At 49.4% G+C, this 21,928-nt stretch overlaps 1 protein-coding gene and 1 long non-coding RNA gene across 2 annotated transcripts; one reads left to right on the top strand and one right to left on the bottom strand.

Moving 5' to 3' along the window:
* Positions 1 to 641: 641 nt before the first annotated feature.
* Positions 642 to 11,400, bottom strand: LOC103053360 (cyclin-dependent kinase inhibitor 1-like). The gene is made up of 3 exons (XM_088146358.1): positions 11,168 to 11,400; positions 4,806 to 5,220; positions 642 to 3,761 (listed from the first exon to the last, which is right to left on the bottom strand). Exons 2-3 carry the CDS (start codon positions 5,170 to 5,172, stop codon positions 3,694 to 3,696), a joined length of 435 nt encoding a protein of 144 aa, XP_088002484.1. The 5' UTR covers positions 5,173 to 5,220; positions 11,168 to 11,400; the 3' UTR covers positions 642 to 3,693.
* Positions 11,401 to 11,604: 204 nt separating this feature from the next.
* LOC148217188 (uncharacterized) lies at positions 11,605 to 18,422 on the top strand. Its single transcript, XR_015793530.1, has 3 exons — positions 11,605 to 11,677; positions 14,160 to 14,413; positions 16,566 to 18,422. It is a non-coding gene; the product is annotated as an uncharacterized LOC148217188 (long non-coding RNA).
* Positions 18,423 to 21,928: the final 3,506 nt, after the last annotated feature.

Here is a 21,928-nt window from a genome sequence, read left to right as displayed (position 1 = left end):
AGATGCCCAGTGACAAAGAGACATTTACCTTTGGCAATCCAGCGGCTACAATTCCAGGATGTCCCACTCATACTTTTTAAAAATGGATTGTGGATGTTGTCATGGAAGAACCAAGCCATCTCGGCGCTTGGAGAGAGGTTGGGACTACCTCAGCTTCTCCCTCTGGACTCCTAGAGCAGGAGGGCAACCGTGAGGCTGTAAAGTCCAACCCCTTTGCTCAGGACAGCAATTCAGATTAACGCATCCTGGAGAAATCATTCTCCCACCTCCTTTTAAATGCACCCAGGGAAGGCAACGGGTCATCCAAGATTTGGTTCTTTGCTTCCAGATCTCTTCCCGTGGTGCTGAAAGCCACACACGGAGGAGATCTACCTAGGTGTCTCCATATCTCCCCCTTCCTCATGGCATGTAGATCGCTAAATATCATTCTAATAATGCTGTTTCATTTCACTGAACCTACATCCCTATTAAATGTAACTGCCCTCCGTCTTGGGTTTCAGTTGATTTATTGTTGTTGTTTTATAATTTGTGATGTGTTTGGCAGAAACTAAAACTACAAAAATACAAATTGGTGAATTGGTGTTACATATCAAAAGGCTGAGAGGCTCCCTGATAGACTACAAATCAGTTTCAATACAATGTTAGAGAAATCAGAATTTTATTGACAACACTGAAAACATCCACAGGTCGTAACCACGTTATACCACCCACAAGCATTAACCGAAGTTCTTTACTACAGAATTAATACAGCAACCCCCATGACAGCAGAATATATTCTGGAAATGCACACACTTGTTCTAGTATAATAACAATCTCTTCAAACATTAGGAGCTCGGCTAACTTCAGGGCCTTACTTTAGAGTAGTCCCATGGTGATCTGATCCACAATGGAGGTTGGGGGGTGAATTTTATTAAACAATGAAGCTGGGTGGATAAATGCTGCTTTCTGCTTCCTGTGGGTTGAAGTTCAGCTCAAATCACAAGCTTCATATATTGGATAATTTAATCCACCATTCGCTATTAAAAGGTTACAGCAGTGTTTTTCAACCTTGGCAACCTTAAGATGGGTGGGCTTCAACTCCCAGAATTGGACTTCAACTCCCAGCTGTCTGAGAAATTCTGAGAGTTGAAGTCCACCCATCTTAAAGTTACCAAGGCTGAAAAACACTGGGTTACAGCAACGGGAATAATCCCATCCATTCAATAATGAAGAGAGAAAAGGTTAGAGTAGATAGCTATAGGTAGCTATCACGTTGTAAACAGTCTCTCAAAATGCCAAACATAATCCCAACCCGTGTAAAAGTTTTGAAAGACTTGATACACACCATAGATGCGACTTGAACAACTCTCCTTCCTGCCTCCCCGGACAACAGTTGGTTTCAACAGGTTTCATGCTTCTTAACTGAACAAGACCCAAAGCACCAAGAACATTTGGTTCATCTACTAATGTATGCAGAGGAGAGCTATGTGAAGCATGGGAAGGAAGTCCTTCCCAAAGCATGTTAGTGCAAAGGAAGCATTAAAGCAGCTGCATCCAGGGGAAGGTTCGCATGGGTGTTTCAAAGTCAGCCTAAAGTCATCTCCATCTGGTGCATGCCTACAAACCCTTCTGCTGGGACCAAGAACGAAGCAAAGTAGCTGTGCGTGCATTCTTTTCTGGCCACAGGTGCTGTGGTGATGGCTGTTGTTTCCATGTGGACCAGTCACCACTGGGTGTCCCCAATGGCTGTCGACCAGCTGCTTCTGGGTGGTGCTGGCCAGGAGATCACAGCTGGATTTCCTGGTCACTCCAGAACTATCATTCACTTGCAGCACTGACTGAGGGAGCTCACGTGTTATTGATCACTCCCTTCTGCTTCATCCCAGGATTCCCAGGACTGTCACCTGTCATCTGGGCTGTTTCTGAATGTGGGTTTAGCACTCTTTCAGAAATGCGCTAGACCAGTATTTAAAAATAGCCTGCATGGTGGATATTCCTCCTGCTTCACCCTTAGCGCCAGCCACTTGTCGTTTGGGTCACTGGACAGGTGGCTCAGCTGACCGTTCTAAGCACCCACCCACGGTCTCCCATCCTTGCCCAGCCCAGGCTGAGGACAATGACTGGTTTCCTGCCAGCAAGTGACACTCGGAGGGAAGAGAAACAAGGCCAGGGAATCCACCAATAACTTTCCTTAACTTGGTTTGAAATAAATAAGGACAGCACCGTTCGCTGGCTTTGTTTCCGGGGCAGAATAGGGGTTGGCCTTGGGGCAACACTAATTGTGCTGACCTCGTTTTTTGCCTGCTCAAGGACTGGTGGAATGTACATTCACTCGGCCATCTGGAAGAGCCCATTTTGTTCCTATATAACATTTTAAGCATTTAAAAAAATTCTGAAAGGACACAGGACAGATGAATGGCATCTGTTCCAAGATAATCTGTACAATGCCAGTTTACTGACCAATCTTATTTTTTTCATACAATATTCTATGAGAGCTACAGCAACAAAGATTAGAGCCACTAGATCTGAATGACCAGACATGGCAGCAAAGAGGTGAAGGTTTCTCACTCTCTTTGCTGACATCTAGTGGCCATCCAGATTTTTGCAGAAGAAATTTGGGAGCCTTCTCTGCATAGGATCCATGCACATTATACACCAAGTGACCTAAAACACACACATATTATCACATAGCCCCATCATGTTACTCTGCCAAAACCAGTGATCTCATGACAAAATGTAACACAGACTATATGATGTAGGATTCGTGGTTTAATCTGAGGCACACCTGCTGTATTTCCTGGGAGCAACTGAATATAGCCAATTCATAGTTACGATCGACTTAGCAGAACTGGGAACGAAGGCATTTCAACACTTGTAGATGGCCAGGCCTGTCTGCCTTTAAGTCCAGCTCCACTAGATCTGAAGCACCCGAGACCATGTATATGATTAAACACATATTCTCCAGGAATATAAATAAAAACCATCTACTGCAGCTGGGGAATTCTGGGAATTGAAGTCCGCACATCTTAAAGCTGCCAAGGCTGAGAAACACTGATCTAGTCTATAGGACAGAGGACTTCTGAACGTCAGACAGGGCACGAAACACATTTTCCTAGGACTTCCAGCTGCGAGACACACCTGCAGGGTTTGTGTGTCAAGAAGTCAAGATGGTGCTGGTGATCGTGTGATGAAACCCCCTTGCTCAGGTGAGGAACAGCTGGGTGCAAACTGAGAAACAGGTGCGCTAATTCCATTTTTAAACCTTTAAGCTGGTAAAACATTTCTGCTTTTCACACTGAAGCCTAACGTATTAAATAAGTAAAAAAAAAATAAAATACACACACACAACATGGAAAGTGGTGGAAGGCTGCTCCCAATTTGTTCATACGCAGTATTTTGAACACTTCCGCCAACCATCTTCTGATAAGCAATCCTCTCTGAAGTGTGATTGTTGCTACAATTAGTCTGTCTCTTACTTGAAGATCAGGTTTTTTTTTAAAAGGTTCCCAGAGCTATTTAGGTTATTTGGCTGACTGCATTTTAATAAGCATTTGTTGCTATTCTAATAACTATTCCCACTTTCACTGTTCTTCTGTGTGAAGCTACAAAGTGTTAGTTATCTGAATACACCATTCTGACATGTTGTATAAGCTTGGAAATTCCTTTAAAAAAAAAAAGAAGTCTGGGAAGAGATCCACTGTACGATGCTCCAGTCTAGAAGGCCAATTTCTTTACAGGTGTTTGCATATTTGTTCTGATCTGCTTCTTTGTTGTATAATAATCTGCAAAAAAAACCCCAAACCGACAAGTAGTGACAAGAAACGATGCATGGAAACTGTTCTGCAGAGCGGGCAGGGTGGAAACCTTATGAAAAAGGAGATGGCAGAACCCAGCCCCCATTGCATCCCTGCATTTAGAAAATTAGCCTGCCCTAGAGAAATGACTAGTCTTCCACCCAGGGGGTCTGCAGGGAGAGCAGTGGGGCCCGAAGTCAAGATGGCGGCTGCGAGTGTGCAACTTAAGCCCCTTTCTGCACACGCATCACGCGTGCAAATAAAAAAGAGAACATAAACGCTTTGAATGTGCAGCCACGGCCACCATCTTGACTTTTTTGACTTTCCCACGGAAACCCACTGCTTAGACTGTATATATCCTCTTCAGTGAAGTACGCAGGTAGGCTGGCTGCGTTCTGTCACCTGCATGACAAGGTCACCTGAATTTCTTTTGAAGGCAAATCACACTCAAGGGAGGGGTCCCAAACAGTGTCATTTGAAGTCGACGCACCTGTTCAGTCCTTTTTGCTCTGTTTGGAGCCTATACAGGATCCGAGTTTTCCTATGCACTTTTCTAAAATTTCACTTTGCCTTGGATAATTATTGCCAGATAAAATGGGAACTGCAGCCCTCTATTTAAATAATTACGATGCCGACTAGGTGGGCTTCAGCAGGGCTATCATTGCCCGCTACAAAACCCGAAACAAACACTAGATGGCGGCAAAGAGATCCAGAAGTGGGAACCTCTTTGCTGCTCTTGTGATCAAGTGGAGTTTTACAGCCTTGGCGGGGTAGCCCTGATCCTCCTCTCTGTGCAGAGTCAGGGTTAGTATCCGCCCTAAGGACCTCCCTGCGGCCAGGCTTGAACATCTTAATTTTTCAGGGTATTCCTTTTTCACACGTAGGCTGCTCCTGGACGGGCTATTTTAGGGGACTCCCGACACTGTCGCCTTTCTAGCAAGCCTTGCAACGTCCTTGCTTTGCCTTCCCTCCCCGGGTGAAACTGCACCCTGGATCTGACTGGCCTGGGCTGGAAACGCCAGCTCTACCTACCCGTCAAATACGTCTGCCTTCGCTTCGCTGCCGCCTTCTTGGCTGGTCTGGCTCTTTCGACCTCTTTGGCGAGGAGGGGAGCTTTTGCGTCTCTGTCCACAGTCCTGTTCACGGGCTGCAGAGGCTGGCGAGGCTCCCTGGCCACGCACGGGTGGTAGAAGGCCGGAACCTCGTGGCCCTGCAGCTCTTCCCACTGGAGAAGACCTGCGGTGGGCACTTCCCGGAAGAAGTCGAAGTTCCACCGCTGCTTCGCCCCTTCCATGCTGGAGCTCATCACGCTCTGGAACTCCTGCTGCAAATGCTCGTGGTCCACTGGCCCGAAAAGATTCCTGCGGGTGGGGGCTGCTTTGGCAGAGGTCAGCTCCATCCTCCCCCCCTGCTGCCTGTCGAGGACGAGAGCGTCAAGCAGCGAGGCCTGTGGAGAACAGAGGCACAACAAACTAAATATGGGTTTCTTCGATTCACAAAAGGGAAATTTAAGTATTGACCTCTGTCTCGGGGATATTCCCCTCCAGTTAATAGGGATAATATCTTAGAGGATTCCTCCCTTCCTCCCTTCCTCAAATCAGCAGAGCTTCAATCACCACCTCAACATTTTTGGCCATGCCCTGAGGACCCCCCGTCCCCCATCCTTCTTGTCTTGGGGCCTTCATTTTCATCCCCTGACCATCCTGGGGGTCCTTCTCTTGGCCTGGAGCACATCAGCCTGCCTGCCTTGGGCCCAGAGACCCCTGGAGTTGGAAGAGGCCTTGAGGCCCCGGCGCCCGGCCCCTGCTCCATGTGGAAACCAAATCCAAGCCTTCCAGGCAGGAAGGGGAACTTGCAACCTCGCTGGGCCACGGATCCCTCTGTGAAGCCCTCTTCCAGTCCAGGAGGGCACAGTCAGCCCCAGATGAGCTTCGGTGGCTGAGGCTGGACTCCAGCCTGGCTCTTCCTGCTCCTAGTCCAACCCCGGAGCTATTTCTGGTGGGTCTGGTTGAATCTGCTCAGATGTGCATTCAAGTCATCCTTCCCAGCTTCCCAGTCCAGCCTCCCTCTGGCATTTCCCGGTGGTCTCCCATCCAGGACGAAGGGAGCTTTTCCAGAATCAGGAAGCTCAGCGGGGCTGCCTCCCCCCGCCCCGCCCCGCCGGGCCACTGCAGCAGCAGCCGGGCCGGGCCGGGCCGGGCCGGGGCGGGGCGAGCCTCCGTGTGCCCGGGGCCGCGTCAGGGAGGGAAGGGAAGGGAAGGGAAGGCGGCGAGAGCCTCCGCGGCCAGCCAGCGCCGCTTCCGAGGGCCGGCGCGGCAGTTGCAGAAGCGGGCAGTCCTCGAATTCGCGGCTCCCGCGGCGGGAAACTCCCCGCCCCCGGGAAGCCCCGGCGGGCAGAAGCGCTCCAGGGCCGCCCGGGCGCGCAGCTCCGCGCCTCGCCTCGCCCTCGAGGCAGCCCGGGAAGGACACCGCTGTGCCCGCGGCGAGCCAGCAGCGCCCCCCGGCCCGGATCGCTCAAGCGCGTTGCTTTCAGCGGGCGGAGGTCCCGCGGGAGGGCAGCGGGATTCGGGATCGGGGGCCAGTTTCCTTCCTGGCGAGCTGGACTCCTCGGGAGTTCACAGCACCCCTTGTAGGCTTTTCCAGCTTCCCAGTCCTGGTGGTCTCCCATCCATCCCGCTCAGGCCACCGCATCCTCCGGGGGACCCAGGATAGGCAAGACCGGCCGAGCCTCCAATCTGCAGCAAGTGAGTCTGCCTCACAGAGTTTTCCCCTGAAACCAACTCCCCCGTATGTAGCATTCAAATTATAACGGAGCACGTCCATGGTCATAAAGGGTGCCGTAAGCACCAGGGTGCAACCAGTGCAGTGGATTTCAGGCTCCCAGGGGCTGCCCCATTTTCCACGGGGTCTGTCTAAAACCAGCTGCAAAGGGCCCACAACGATGAGTCATTACAATCAGGGATCTAACGAATGTTGACACCACCAGCGCACAAGACAGTTTTTGTTCTGTTTTTTGCCCAAAGGCATCAGATCTGCAGTTGTCAGAGAGGTCAGTTTGGGTAGATGGACAGCCCTGGATGGGGTCCTTCTGGGATACAAGTGATGTCACAAGCCACGGGATTTGTCAAAGATAAGCGGGGGAGTTATCTAAGGGCTGCAGCCCTATTGATACTGCAGTTTTCTTAATATCCAAAGATCATCCAGCAAAAAACAGAACAGCCCAGGGTGCTCGGCTCCTATCCAAATCCAACCAAACTCCCCCAGGGCTTCCAGGACTAGAAAGACTCAAATTTCTACCACAAATCTGTTCTTTTCCTGGACAAAAATCCACCCTGGAACATCCCCTTCCCAGCTAGCCACCCTGACCGACTCATGCATCATGGACTCTCTGATGAAACCAGGTTTCCAAGGCACAACGTTTTCTCACACGTTCCCAGCAGAGCCATGAAGAGCTAACCAGAATTGTATACTAACCACACAGCACTACTGGAGTAGTAACAGTAGCTGAAACTGTTCCCGCCACCTTCTCCCGGGCTACAGAAGAGGCTCCCAAGAGCAGGTAAACTGCCTGACTCCCAAGGGTGGCAAAGCCTGAATCCTTTATTTGCTGGGGTGGTGCCAGGCACGACTCTGTCACTCCCTTCGAGACGAAATGTGCCTTCCTCGCACATTTGCTGGCTTCGTTCTGGTTACAGTCAGAATTTACTGCCGTTCTTAAAGACGTTATGCGCCCACCTAGGGCAGCCGGAGATGTCCTTTCCCCCCTTGGAGACCGTTCCTCTGGGTGGGGGCTGTGTCTAGGCAGGGCTGCCCAGCCTCCAGCCTACCAGAATCCACCTCTAACTGATTTTCCTCTGCTGGTTGGAAGCTGATGCTAAACAGGAACTGAGGCATCACCTGGAAAGCCCCTGAACAGGTCACCCAAGGCACCGATAGGTCAGTCTGGGGTTCCCACCCTGGAAGCAACGCCTCCTCCCTAGAAAACCCCAACTGGCCAACCGGCTGCGTCTACGAGAACCTGGCAGGAAATCCCCAGGCAAGGATAATCGAAGCCTGAAGCTCCAGGGAAGTGGAAGTCACAAAATCAGATACATTTTTCGTTTCCACGTCGCTTTCTCTGGAATGGCTGCTGACCCTTCCTGACACCTCTCTGTGGGGTTTTTAAAATAAGGGCACTGAATTGAAGTTGGAGTTGGTTTGGTCTTTTGATCTACCCCGAGGAGTGGTCTTACACCCAAACAGTCTGCTTTCCAGGGGTGTTTATGAGAAGCCACAACGTCACACCCATCTTGACGCTATGATGTGCAGGACTGCCCTTGTCTGTCCTCGCTCCCTTCTCCTGAACTCAGCTGCCTGCAGAAGGTTTATCTGGGCTCTGAACAGCCTTCTCCAACCAGTGCCCTCCAGGTCTGTTGGATTTCTGCTCTTACAATTCCCAGTTATTAATCGCAGTGCTTGGGAAGCAAGATCCAGACGTCAGGCTTGGAGGCATCTGCTTCCAGCGCACTCAGAAAGTCTTCTTAAACTGCCCTCTGCAAAGAGAGGACCATGTGGCCTCGCCAGGTGGCAGCAGCTGGCCAACCTCAGCTGGCCTTGGAAAAGCTAAGCAGATCCAGGCCTGGTTAGTCCTTGGTGGCAGACTACCTGGAAATCTTGGAGTTGGTAGCTAGATTGGGAAGTTAAAACAACAACAACACTCAGTGGCAAATTGCTGCATATTGTTGCTAAGATCAAGATGTGGCTGTGGTCCATGGAGCAGGTTGAGGTGAGATCCTTCCCTTTCTATGTTTTAGTGAAGAAAGACAGGAGAAACAAAGTAGAGGAGTCTTGGCAGAAGAATATTTAAAGGTAGGTAGAGCTGCCTTCAATCATTCACCCTGTTTGTTATAAGAGATGCATACTATATTTACACACGCACACATTAGTTCATGGGAATATGCTGAACCTAAGAAGATTGTCCTGGGAAAAAAATTTAGATGGTCATTAAGAGTCAACACCAACCTGATGATGCATAACGAAGCACAAAGAAGAATAGAGCAGAGGAGGGTCATTGAGGAGCCAACAATGATAACAGTGATTTCTAAAGAGCGTGACGCACAAGGGTGACTAGAGGGAGAGTAAGAAAATTCAAGGTGGTGCATCACGTATGTAAAAATGGGCGGGGCTTTGACTGTGCAGTCACAACCATTCTAACACACACACACACATAGACACACACCAACAGATACCCCTAGTAACAAAGCTGGCCCAAGCGAAGGTCAGAAGACATCCTAGCCCTTGCAGCGATCAGAAGATGATTCTCAGCTCTTTTCCATCCAGAGGGCAAGATGTTGGTTGCAAAGAATTAGAATTAGGGGAGAGATCAAGGTCCAGGGAAACCAGGGGGTGACAAAGACAGAATCAATCCTGTGCAGAGGGATACAAAAGAAAGTTGATGGCGTCTTGCTCCTGACTGACAACTTGAAATAATAATATTTCATGACTTTTTTTGTTCGTAAGTCTTGCACCGCGTTCACACCTGCTTTCAAAATTGGTTGGGAACCAAACTAGCAAGTCAAGGAGAAGGAATTGGGGTATCGGTGAATAAGAGGCATTGGATCATAAAGGTCCATGGATGTGGGATGCTGACAGGGCGGTTGTCAGAATGGCTTACCAAGCCAAGGGAAGTCGGGAGGAGAAAGAGGGAGAGTGGGAACTGAGTCACCATCTATTTTCATCTGGAAGAACTGACCGGATTTCCACCTGTTCATTGTAGGACAGAGCATGTTTTTTTCACAGAAGTCAGCAATCTTCAAACAAACTGAGCAACAAGAACGATTTCATCAAAAATCTCACTTGAGAAAAGCTTTTAAGATGTTAAAACCTTGCACAGATTTCTTAACGATTCCACTGAGAAACCAGTTGCAGAAAGAACTGGTGAGTCACTCGTTCTTCAAGTTTCTTCCTCCAGCAAGAGGGAAGGGGGCTTCACGTGAGCCTCTGGTTCAAAATCAGCCTTGGGGTGAAGATTAGGCACCATGTTTGCTAGTGGAATTACAGGTATCCTTTTTACAAAGTACCATTTTCTGTCTAAGGAGCACAATCCTCTACTCATTTGAGTCCGTTATGGTCTGTTGAGTCAAGCATGACTCCTGGTGACCACAGAGACAAGTCCCTGAAGTTTTCCTGGCAATGTTTTTGGAGGTGGGCTGCCCTGGCCTCCTTCTTCCTGGGGCTGAGAGAGAGGGAGTGGCCCAAGGGCACCCTGTTGGCTTTGTGCCTAAGGCAGGACTAGAACTCATGGCCCCCTGGTTTCTAGCACCTTTATCCACTGCATTAAACAGCTTCTTTCTACTCATTTAAAGGAGATGAATTAGCATTGAAGTCAGGGAATTTTCCAAACAGACAATACCATTGCATCGTAAAGAGCGGTATTTGGGAGAGAATTATATGAGGAGGAAGCAGAGTTGAGAAACACGGCTTTGATGTTTTTACCATCATGCAATCAGGATCCATCTTGATCTTAGGAACCTTCAGTTGTGAACTTGTCAACACAACTGCGTTGCCAGCAAATATGAAACATGAGATCACAGGTAACAAGGTTAAAATGCACCAAACTGGGGGCTGGCCTGGTGCTCCTAGCAACGTCATCCAAAACTGCATTGGGGGGGTTCTTCTACTGAGAGGGCAGGTCTGAGGACCTGGGCTCACGAATGTCCGCAGGGTGCGTAAAAAAGGCAAGGTGGTGGCCAGGACTCTGTGATCAGAGCTCTGCCTGTTTTTGCCCACAGAAACAGGCAGAGCTTGGGTGGCACCACTGAGGCCGCCATCTTGACCTTTCTGACCACACCCTGTGGACCCCCCTGCTTGAAGTGCCTTGCCTCGGACCCAGGTTCGGCTCCACCTTCCTAGGAGCGCAGCTCTGATACTCTAGCTGCGGAAAAAGACCTTCCTGCGGGTTTATTTAAACGTTTATCACCCAAGCAAATGGTCTCAGTGCAGGAAGGGCAAGCAGCTCCCCCCCCCCCCCACTCCGCCCCGGATCAACGCCATCCCCACTGAGCAGGAGAGTATTCCGGGCCCTTTGGGGATTAAAGGCAAGACCTTAGAATCAGGGTTGCTGCGCATCATTCCGTCATTTGGGAAGGGTGGCACGGGGCCACCCAGGACTTCGCTGCGCGAGCGCTCAAGGTCCGGGGCGACCCCGCTGCCGTGGCCGAGAGCAGGGGGTTGCCCTCGACGGGCGCTGCTGCCGCCGCCTTCCTGGGCCCCGGACCCCGCCTCGTCCTCCCGCGCCCCCAGACCCGGCTGGCCACCCAGCCGCCGGAGGCTCGCAGCCGAGGGCCAGCGCGGCGGGCCGCCCTTCCCTCCGGCCGCGGGGCCGCCCCTTCCCGCGTGCAAGCGGGGGTGCTTACCTCCAAGCCGCGCCCCCCTCGCCGCCTCGGTCGACGGGGCCGGGGCCGCTCCCTGGCGCTGGGATCCGGCGCAGCGCTCGGGCGCGGCGGAGGGAGCCTCGCCGCTTTCAAATTTCGCGGGGCGCGCCGAGCCCGTGGGCGCCTCCGCTTCGCAGTCCTTCGCGCGGCGGGCGGCGGAGAGTCCGGCCAGCTGCCTCCAGCACCCGCCTCGCTCGGCTTCTCCTCCCCGCGCCCCCGCGCCCCCCCGCCCGAGTTTGCAAATCTGTTGCTCTGCTCCGCGCCTGATTAACTTTCCCACTCCGGGCTGCGGGCCAAGCCCCCGGTGGCACGTGGACTTGCAACGTGACTCGCTCCCACCCCCACCCGCCCCCCCGACTGGGAAACTTTTGCCAAATAAAGCAAAGCCGGGAGCCAAAAACAGACAGCCACGCACTCGCGGGAGGGCGCGGGGGGGGGGGGGGCGCGTCTTGCAAAGTGTTGCACAAGCCGCGCGGGGAGGAACTGAGCAAGGTGAGGCGAAGATGAAAAGCTCCGAGCGGGTTGGGAACATCCGGATTTTGTGTTGTTGTTGTTCTCGTTGCCAGTATAAGCTGACATCACCAGTCCCCGGGGGGGGGGGGGGGGAGACGGTCGGCAAAAAGGAATTTGTCCAGTTCAGATCAGGACTCCTGATGACTGGCACAAGATTTTGACGAAGAGGGTTGGGTATCAACGAGAAAATCATGAATTCGCCTTTAGAAGAACAATAGCTAGATCCAAAACTTGATTTGTGGAGGTGGGGGTCTTGGTGGGTCTCCCCAGCATCCAGTACGAGCCCGATGATATCCTGCGCAGTGCATAAGGTCGTTGTGCAAATGATGTGAAAATGCGTGTCATTTGCAAGGCGGTAGGTAGCATGACACAAGGCTTGTCCCTTGTCCCTGGCCCCCACCTCTGTGGCCCTGGATTTAGGGAAGAGATCCTCTGCCATCCTCCCCCCAGAAATCATGGGTTTGGTTCCAACGGGTGAAGAATGCTGTGTGACCCAGAAGCTGCACATTGAGTGTAGACCTGGAATACGGAGGGCCCAAATGTAAGTGATTTTGACAGCTGATTGAGGGGCTCATGAGGGCCCCGTGGGTGCGGCATTATTAATTTATTTATTTGGTGGCTGGTACAGGTCTCCTACGCTGGACCTCACCAGGCATTCCCTGGCTTTTCATACAAGCCACGTGTTGCTCCCCCTTCTTGATGCCCGTGGCTGTTTCCATGGCGAACGGCCTTTCATTTTCATGCCGTAACAGCAGCCCTGTGAGGTAGGTTGGAGTGATGGAAGGCAACTGGCCCCAGATCACTAAAGGAGTTTCTGTGGCTGAAACTGACCTGAAATTTAGAGTTCTTTACTCCTCGTCTATTGCTCTAACCCAGTGTTTCTCAACGTTGGCCACTTTTTTTTTTTTTTTTTTCAACTCCGCCCATCTTAAAGTGGCCAACGTTGAGAAACTGCTCTAAGCAGTAGAAGCCGCTGGCTCTGTTATATATGACAGAAAGAGAAAATAAAATTGCTATCTATCCCACCCCTAGACATCTGTTTCTGTTTGTAAAGAGAGGGAGGTGAACAACTGTTAGGAGAGGCGGTCACCCTGGTGCAAAGGCACCATTCCTTAAAAATCCTCTAAATCCTTCTTAAAAATCCTCTACTGTCTGTGATGCTAGAAAGACATCAGGGTGGCATTTTTGAGCCAGGCCTTTCCCCAACTCCCCAACCACGGGAATAGGTTGCTGTCTGGATGGTGCTGAGGGGGGAGAAAGAAAAGGCCCCCCAGAGCCTGGGATGGGATGGCGTGGGGAGGGAAGACGTTGGCGCAGGCCGCTGGTCCGAGCAGGAAACAGTAAGATGGTCCTTCTTTAGGAAACCGGACAGGGACTGTGAGGCTGGCTAGGCCTTCATCGGCCCTGCGGTCCAGATAGTCAGGAATGCTTCAGTTAGCCATGGAGTTTCGCTCTGTGTCATCATAGGTTTGGCATGAAGCACGTGAAGAGGCAGCCCCCCCCCCCCCCCAGCCTTGTCAGATTCTGAGTCATGAATCATGACTCTTCACGCTAAACCTTGACACTCCGATCCTTCTGCTTTTTTGCACCCGTCCTTGTTTGGCACTGAAGCTCTCCTTGGTGCACGGAGGTCATGCTGAGGGGGCCACATGTTCCCTGTGGTCTCTGGTGCCGCCTGTCCCACCCCAGTGAGCATCCTCACTTGCCTTCAACCGGCTAGTGCCCCTTCCGGTTGGCAGAGGGGGGAGTGCTGCCCCTCCCCTGGCCCCCTTCTTTGTCCCTTGCTGGGAAGAAACCCCTCTTTGGTGCAGTGTAAAAACAATGGAGGCCTTCCCGTCAGGGGCCAGGGGAAGGAGACCCCCCCGGCTCCCCCTTTTGCAAGGCTGATTTTCTCTGCATTTCCCCCGAAGCAGCAGCAGACTGAGAAGCATCCATGGGATGGTAAGAAAGTGAAGATGGTGACCGTGATGTGTCCCTTTTTAACGTGCATCGAGCTGGCTAATTTCTAGATGTCGCTGGTGCAGTGTGCAATTCCTGACAACAGCGCCATGATGTCAGTCTTAGGCCCATCCCGTACAGCTGCATTTCTCAAATTTAATTTCCTACCACATGGATTTATTTATTAGAGGTAGGGTGCGGCATTCTCGGACCAATTGCTTGTCCCAGGGTCATGGTGTAAGAAAGGATGTTTGGAAGGTGAACCTAAATAGACTGGCCTCTCAACTGTGGGTTTTCTGAAGGCCCATCAGACAGAGATGATTCTCCTCTGAGAATGCAGACCAAGGACACAAAATGTTAGAGAAATATAAGAAGAGGCTCCCTCCATGGCTCCATGGCCCCTGCAGGAGACCATCCTCATGTGACTTATCTAACTTTGGAATGGCCCTCATGATATCCTGGTAGCTTCTTCTGTGGAACAGCTATGGCTCCATCCTTTTAATGCTGTCTTATTGTCTTTCAGTGGGGTGCCATTTGGGGAGAAAAAGTCATTCCACCAGATCGTCGGATTGGGCCATCATTGTCCTAAAGACACCTGTCACGTCATGACTGTCTGTGGAGTTATTTTATGGCTGCCTAAGTTAGAGACTTTCCATGTCTCGTCTTTGGAGCATCATCTTCCTTCTTCCCGTGAGGGCTCTCGGGCTCACCTCACATCTGACATCATGGGAGTTTATTATATACATGACTGGAAGTACAAAATGTAATGCAATCCAGGTGAGCTTACGGTTACAGGTAAATAGCCTCCCCTCTGAAATTCAGATGACCCTGAACCCTGATCCTGACCTGGTCTTCTGATCCTTCTGAACCCTGATCCTGACCCTGGTCTTCTGGAAGGCTGTTTAAACTTGGTTTCCCCCCCGAGCATAAAGGCCAGGATGTCAGGGAGCCTGATGTATGTGTGTGTTTTATGGAACTGTTATGAAATGCCTCAGTTATTTATTTTTTTTCCCCTTGTACTTTTACAATTGTTTTCGTAACATTGTTCGCCGCCTAGAAAGTGATGTATTTAAGATGGGCGGCTACGTAAATTTTCTAAATAAAATAAATAAATACACGTAGCCTTTACTACTCCCACCCCAGCCCCCCAGGGATTCAATCTTGACCTTAAAAAGAAAGAACATTATTTATGTTACACTTCAGTCTTCAACGTACTACGTACAGGGTTCTAATACGACTCTGTGGGGTCAGATAACAGGTGTTTGCTTTCTGTATGATAACAATTTCCCAAGTGTTATCAAAGACACAGTTGCTAGCTGGTTCTTGAATATAAGATTACGCTTAACGCTTTATGAACTGCTGCAGATCTGTTATTTGCACAGGTTCTGTGGTCGCTCTCTCAAACAGAATCAAGGTTCAGAACCTAAGAGGCCATTTTAACTCTTCTTGTAATCGCCAAAGTTGCTTCGATTTATTCAGTTTAGACAAGTTAAATCAGGTTGCTCTCCTAACCAATACTGCAAATGAAGTTTCAGCAAGGTGAAGTTGCCATCCTTCTGCTGTTCATTGATTGTCTTATATTTTAGAATACGTTTTCACCCTAAAGCGCAATTGCTTCAGGATAAGTGGGACTGCCAACCCGTGATCTCGATCACACATGGTACTGAAGCATGGATTGCTTTACTATTTCTTGAAGTCAGAAATATGGTAGTCAGTAAGCTGGGGTGCGCAGCTGTGGTGGGGTGGCCAAGGTTCTGGAGTTCTAAGAGGTGAAATTTTGCTCCCCAATGAATACTTCTTTGCTCCCCAAAAAATTCTTACTCCCCAAATGCAAAAAAGAAGAATACTTGGCGGGGCTCTGGGAACTATGAAGACAATGCTGGGAGAGATGTCCATACTGGAGGCATGTGTGTAAAAAAAAAATCAAGATGGTGTCCATGACTACTTAATGAAAGCCCCTGGTTTGTGGCCAAAGAACAAGTAGAGGAATGACTGTGGGCCAAATTATGGCCATGAAGCCTTCCACAACTTTATAGCTTTACGCTTTAGTGTTAGGAGAGGCCGCAGGTGTCGGAATGAAAGGTGAGGACCAGACAAGAAACGAATGGATGAGACCAGGCTTAGGAAAAAGGTGCCAGATGTAATGGTATGTGGGAATGACCTTTGGAGACCGGGGGAAGAGATGCTGCCTAGGGAATGATCAGATAAGAGAGGGCATAGCCCGCAGCTGCATGATGGGAAGAGAAAAAAATTTAGAAACTGATCAGGCGGTAAAAAGGGCTGGGGGGAGATTTGTACTATCAGACTTGCAAGATTCTGTTAATGTAGCCTTACAATAAAGTAGAATTAGCTCATCTGGTTGTGTTTCCTGTCTGGTCTACCTGGGGAGGCTACATCAAACTTGCAAGTTTTGAAAGTACAAATCTCCTGCCATCTCTTTTATAGCCGTCTGAGTTTCTTTCTCTTCCCATTATGCAGCTGCGGGCTATGCCCCCTCTTATCTGATTGTTCCCTAGGTAGCATCTCTTCCTCCCAACGCCCTTGGTCATTCCCACATATCATTATACCAGAAGAGGTTTGTGCTCCAAAGAGGCATGTGGTTGGCCACTCTACAAAAACAAACTTCGGAAAAAATATCAGACTGGATGGTCACCATCTTAATGGAGTTGGGGGGTGGATGAAATGGTGGGCAAAAAGGACAAAGCATTTCCCTGCAGTCAAAAATCCTTTGCTGTAGAAAAAGCTATTGGAGGGAATTGTATCTGTTGCAGTGTAACATGTAGTTTAACCCTGAAGTAGGAGCCCTCAGTTGGGGCTCTAAATAAAGGCAACCTGAAATATCTTTGACGTTCTCTATTTTCTCCAACTCAGTGGAATTTGGAAAGAAATTAGATGAAGGAGCTCAAGACTCTTTGTGTTTGTCCACCAGCAGGACAATCCTCTGAAAACTGAACCGAAGGGAGCCCCATGTGGTGTGGCTACGGAGAAGGACATCCCCTCCAAGGCACCCCTATGAGAGAGGCCACCGAGCAATGGCTTGAAATGCTATTCGTTGTGCCATGTTGAAGGCCATGGGACCCAGAGCAGAGCTGCTCTAGAAGGAATTCCAGAAGGTCTCCAGCTTCTTTTAAGGAATGGTGGGTGGGAGTGGTGATGATGACCTCTCTGTGATTCATGTGCTGCTCCCGCCAGTGGCGGGTTAGCAAGGTGAAGGCCTACTCACTTCTCCTTTGGCAACCTGAAGACAAGGAATTTCCCCCGTCCAGGGTTCAGCTCCAGGTCGAAGCCCCTAAGGGTCCTGGCTGCCCGTTTTTCCAGCTTGAAGAACGTAGGGCTGGTGCAGCACCTGCCCCTTCCTCTCCTCCAAGTGAGCCTTTGTGTTGCAGTGTGACAATTTCCTCACATGTTCAAGTTGTTTGTTGGGTTTTAGCTCTTCCCTGCAAGTCTCTGGAAGTGTTTGATTAGTCATCCGGGCAAACCCCAGTGTTTCTCTATCGGGGTGGAGGAGGGTGGCGGTGCAGGCTTCGAACTTGCATAAACAAACCAGAATACTGTGATCCACCACCAGAAGCTGCATGCAAAGACAGACCCTTTGATTTAAAGAACTCTGAGCCCAGAAATGTGCTTTGAGCCTAAACCCGGTACACACCCTCCTCTCCTGACTCCTAGCTTTCTTCATCTGAGTGGGCTAATTTAGGATGAGAAGGGAATTGTTGAGCTGCTGCTACAGTTAAACAAATGGGAGAAAGAAATCTAGCCTGATCTTCTCTGATCATTATGCATGTCTCACTAAAATCAGAGGCAACTTCTGTCTATTTCTGCCTTAGGCCCCAGCAGCCTTAGCTCAGCTCTGTACGGGAATTTGGTGTTGCTTCTGGATCAGCCCCAGAATTATCTGATTCTGTGCCATGGTGGCGAATTTATTTCTGGCTCGGCACAAACGCAACATCTGGAAATTCACAAAGCTGCAGGGGGGGCTGACCCTTTTCTCACAACCCACCCCTTGGATTCTCCTCTTTCCCCACCATTGCTAAGTGAGGTCCTCAGCAGAGCACAGAGAGAGCAAGTGAACAACTTTTAATTTCTTTTTCCCTGTCACAAAACCCAGCCAAGTGGGGCAAGGAAGGAAGAGAAAGGGTGAGACCCTGGATAGATACCCATACACACGTGCCCGTTGATGGGCACATCCAGAGTTCTCCCAGCTGCAGTGCGAAAACAATTGCAGATTGTTTGCAATTGTGGGAATGGTTTTAAGGGTGTGGGAAGGGGCTGAGCAATGACTGGTGTTGTCCTGGAAGACTTTCCAATGGCCACACCGTGGTCAGAGAGCTTTTTTCCTAGAAGAAATGTCACCAAAGATCATTTTCCACACAGAGATTCCGACCGGTCATTCCCAGCTGGTGGAAAGATGCTTCACCGGGGGCTGGAAACTCCCCGTGCAGCAACTTTTATCTTCCTCAACCTCAGAGATAAACCGAGGGATGTGCCACGTTTACATTGTTTTACCATTTTGCCTTCTGATTCAAAGGCATTTTGTGAACAGCCATAGGCAATATGGAGGACATTTTGACCATGGGGAACCGTCTCCGCTGAGCAGTGATTTTGTGCAAGCGCCTCATAATGTCCTCAAACTTCCCCATCCGTGCCATAGTTCAAAAGGTGGTCTACCCGTGCTCCGAACCATATTGCGGAAACAAAACCAGAGTTGGGAAGTCTGTCTCAGCCATTTCAAGCCTACCTCAGCTTAGCCCAGTGTTGTCCAAACTTGGCCACTTTAAGATGAGTGGACTTCAACTCCCAGAATTCCCCAGCCAGCATGGCTGGCTGGGGAATTCTGGGAGTTGAAGTCCACTCAACTTAAAGTGGCCAAGTTTGGACAACACTGGCTTAGCTCAAACTACCTCACAGACTTGCAAGGACATCTGCAGGGGATGTAAAAAATGAGGATGGCAGCCATGACAGCCCCCCTACCCTGCAGATCCCTCTATGGGGTTGTAAAATGAAGAGAGACCCCCCCCAACTTCTTTGAGCAAAGGTGAGATATAACCTAACCAATAAAAATAAACACCCAAAGCTGCCTGCCGGCCCGTTTTTTTGGTTTTTTCCCCTTCCCCTGATGAGACATTTCCTAATTTTAATTCATGGCTGCCAACTTTTTAGAAGAAGTGGAAATGCAAAATGTAGGGCAGCGATAACACTGAGGCTACACCATCTTGGAAAATGTAGGTCAGGCCAGCGGTACGAAATATTTTACCACTGTTTGGAGCAGGAGGAAAGAGGCAGGGAGAAACCGTCAACCCACCCTGGGGGTTGTGCTTTTGAACGGGTTGTCCTCTGCTGAACCAGCCCATCCTCCTGGAACATCCAGAACTCTGGAGCCAAAAATAACAAGAGGATCTCGGAATGGAGAACGGGAAGGGAGGACCAGCTGGGTCTCCCCGTTCGCAACCTTCCTGCTCTTGCAGAGCCCAGAGCCTGTGGCTTTCCCCCCTCTGCTTTCAATCCCCCACCCCTCTGATATTGAAGCCAAGAGTTTTTTTGGATATTCACTTGCGAGAGCTGCAGCCAGAAAGGAGAAAGAGAGGAGAGAGAGGAAGAGGCACGGGCCATTGCTGCTGCTGCGGTTGCTCCCCCCATCTCTGGAGAGAGCCACAAAAATGGACTGGGGTGGAAGACCATCGGGCCGTGTGGCTGTGCAAGATGAGCCCAAAGTCTTTGCTATGACCCCTAAAGCATCAGGTTCAGTGGGCCCCGTGCTGAGAATCATGAAGCTTTTGTTTTCCTCAGCAGCCTCCCCCAAATAATCCCATCGATACAACGGCACAACTGGTGAAACTAGACTACTTCTTTATCGTTCCACCCAAAGTTCTGCAGAAGGTTGGCTGAGCCACCAGGCGATTTCTGACTGGCTGGCTGGAGGGAGCATTTGGCTTGAATGAGCCAAGCAACCGTTTCCTCAAAGAGCTTGCCTTTCACTTAGCATCCACCACCTATAAAACTCAGGCCAGCGCTGCAGACAAGAGAGAAACAAAAGAAGGGAAAAAGAGAAGGAGCAAGGGGACCCTGCCTATCAACATCCAAACAGGAGGCCAAGATGTTTTCTCTTCAGTTACATTCTCTACAATCAATTATGCAGATGTGCAGAAACCTAAGGGTTTATTCAAGGAGAAAACAACCAGATTAGCTGTACTGACTTGATACAGAATGTTGCATGGTTGTGGTTTCCCTTATATTTCATGTGGAGAATCGCCTTCATTGGTTTAATCTCCTCCTTGAAACCTTCCCCAGATGCACAAATGTCCAGTTATGCAACTGCGGCTTCTGTTTCAAGGACTGGTAGAAGTTTTGTTCTGTATTTCTGGCCTTTGGGCAAGACGATCTGAAGCACAGCTCTTTCGGTTGTTCTTAGAACGAGGTCGGAGGGAGAAGGACCTGATGAAAGGACACACTGGCCAAGCTAAGATGGGTCAAGATATTCCATATCTTCCCCCCCCCCTTTTTATTATGTTGTTATAATACATCGTATTGTTTCGATACAATGGTATTAATACAATATTAATTGAAAGTTATTGACATTCTATTATTTAGATAACTTACAGTGCTGGAAATAGAGAAAGAAGTATTCTATCAACATTGATTACAATTTAGGATGCCAATATTACAAGCATAAAATTATTTGACTTTTTCATCCAGAGTTGAGTATGAAAAAAACCTGCTGTAGATTGCATCAAAATACTTGTTGTAGGATAAAGGTTTTGAGTCTTGAGTTGATTACTAGGATTAAGGTCTGAGATGTTCCACCTCATAAGCACATTCCACGGAAGCTTTAGAAGGGGTCTGCCTGGTTTTAAATTGCCCCCCTCTTGGTTTGTAACGTAGTGTGAACACACTCCCATAAAGTGTCATTTTTGGAAATTTCAAGAACTTCTTTGAGCTGCCTTCTCAGAATGTTACTCTGAAGGCATCAGGATGTTCTGGCAGGCAACGGTCAACCAACAAAAACATTGCATCCTTCTGTCCGTCCACCCTGCAACATACATGCAGTCCTTCAAGAAGGAGGCAGACCTCGGTTTTGTAGACGTAGTTGATTTGCGTCATGACTCTCTGGAGCCTTTCATGTGACCTGCAGGGCTGATCCCAGAGGGGTCTGAAATCATGCCAGATGGTCTGTGGTATGTGTTACAACACAACCTTGGAGTTAGCCAGAAAATGGAGGGCACTGGCTAAACATATTTGTGATAAGGAACATTTTGATTCAGCCCCTTTTATAGAAAAGCTGTTTAAATGTCTTGGAGCTTGTAAGGCGCACAACAGGATCCTTGAGGGAAAAAAAGTTTGATTTGGAGCAAACCCCTCTTAACTGCTACCAAACATTGTCTTTTACATCAGGACCCATTGCATTGTGAACAATGTCAGACTCTTGCAGGGGATAGGTGGGTCACAAAAGTCAACATAGCTTATGGAGTCATGTCAACAAAGCCTGTCACACGCAATACATGTAAAAAAAGGGTGGGTTTCTATCGTGCAATTGCACCTGCCAGCTTGACTTTCTGGACTCCCCATGAATGTTCCTGAACCCTTGGTTTCCCCCCAAATCCCATTTGTTGCCTACCCCTATAATTATATTATATCCCACAATGTCCTGGATAAGTTCAGGAACAGGTTTCCAGGGGATTCAGAATTCAGGAAAGGACAACTGACAAAGCAGCGAGTTGCCCCACTTTGCTTAGACTTCTGGAATCTTAGAGTTGGAGGGATGGGCTCTTTGAGACCATGAAGTCCAACCCTGCCCTGTGGAGAAATGCCAGTTAGAGCAACCAGACCTAAAGTGGTGTAGCCTTCAGTGATGGGGAGGCCACCACCACCACCTCTCTGGATCACTGGTTCCTCTGTCAACTAGCTCTTCCTGTAAGGAAGATTTTCCTAACATTCAATCTGAATCTGCCTTCCTGTAGCTTAAATCTATTCCATGTCCTGTGTTTTGGAGCGATGGGGAACAGAACTTGACCTTCTTCCATGGGACCTCCTGTCAGAGATTGGGAGAAGCCTATCTCCTAATTCCACCAACCTCCATTCACAGGTTTTAGCTTCTAGTCCTCTCATCTTCCTTCCCCCTCTTCTCTAAATATATTCCAGTTTGCCTGAATCCATCTTAAAATGTGAAGCCCAGCTCAGGACATAGAACTCGAGGCAGAATGATTATTTCCCGTGATCTGGAAGTTACCCTTCTGCTAATGACGCCTAATTACATTTGCTTTTCTGACAGCCATATAACACAACCGGCTCAGATAT

Source organism: Python bivittatus, unplaced genomic scaffold, assembly GCF_059951505.1.
Source record: "Python bivittatus isolate LINGU-HERP-01145 unplaced genomic scaffold, Pbiv_v1 ctg000010_np1212, whole genome shotgun sequence".
Classification (NCBI taxonomy): domain Eukaryota; kingdom Metazoa; phylum Chordata; class Lepidosauria; order Squamata; family Pythonidae; genus Python; species Python bivittatus.
Note: the sequence above shows the minus strand (reverse complement) of the source record. Positions and strands in the feature narration are given on the sequence as shown.

Coding starts and splice junctions, on each gene's coding strand:
- LOC103053360 (XM_088146358.1), bottom strand. CDS start 5,172: ATGGAGCTGACCTCTGCCAAAGCAGCCCCCACCCGCAGGAATCTTTTC. Junction 3,762..4,805: donor AAGGCAGACGTATTTGACGG/GTAGGTAGAGCT, acceptor TTTTTTTTGCAG/ATTATTATACAACAAAGAAG.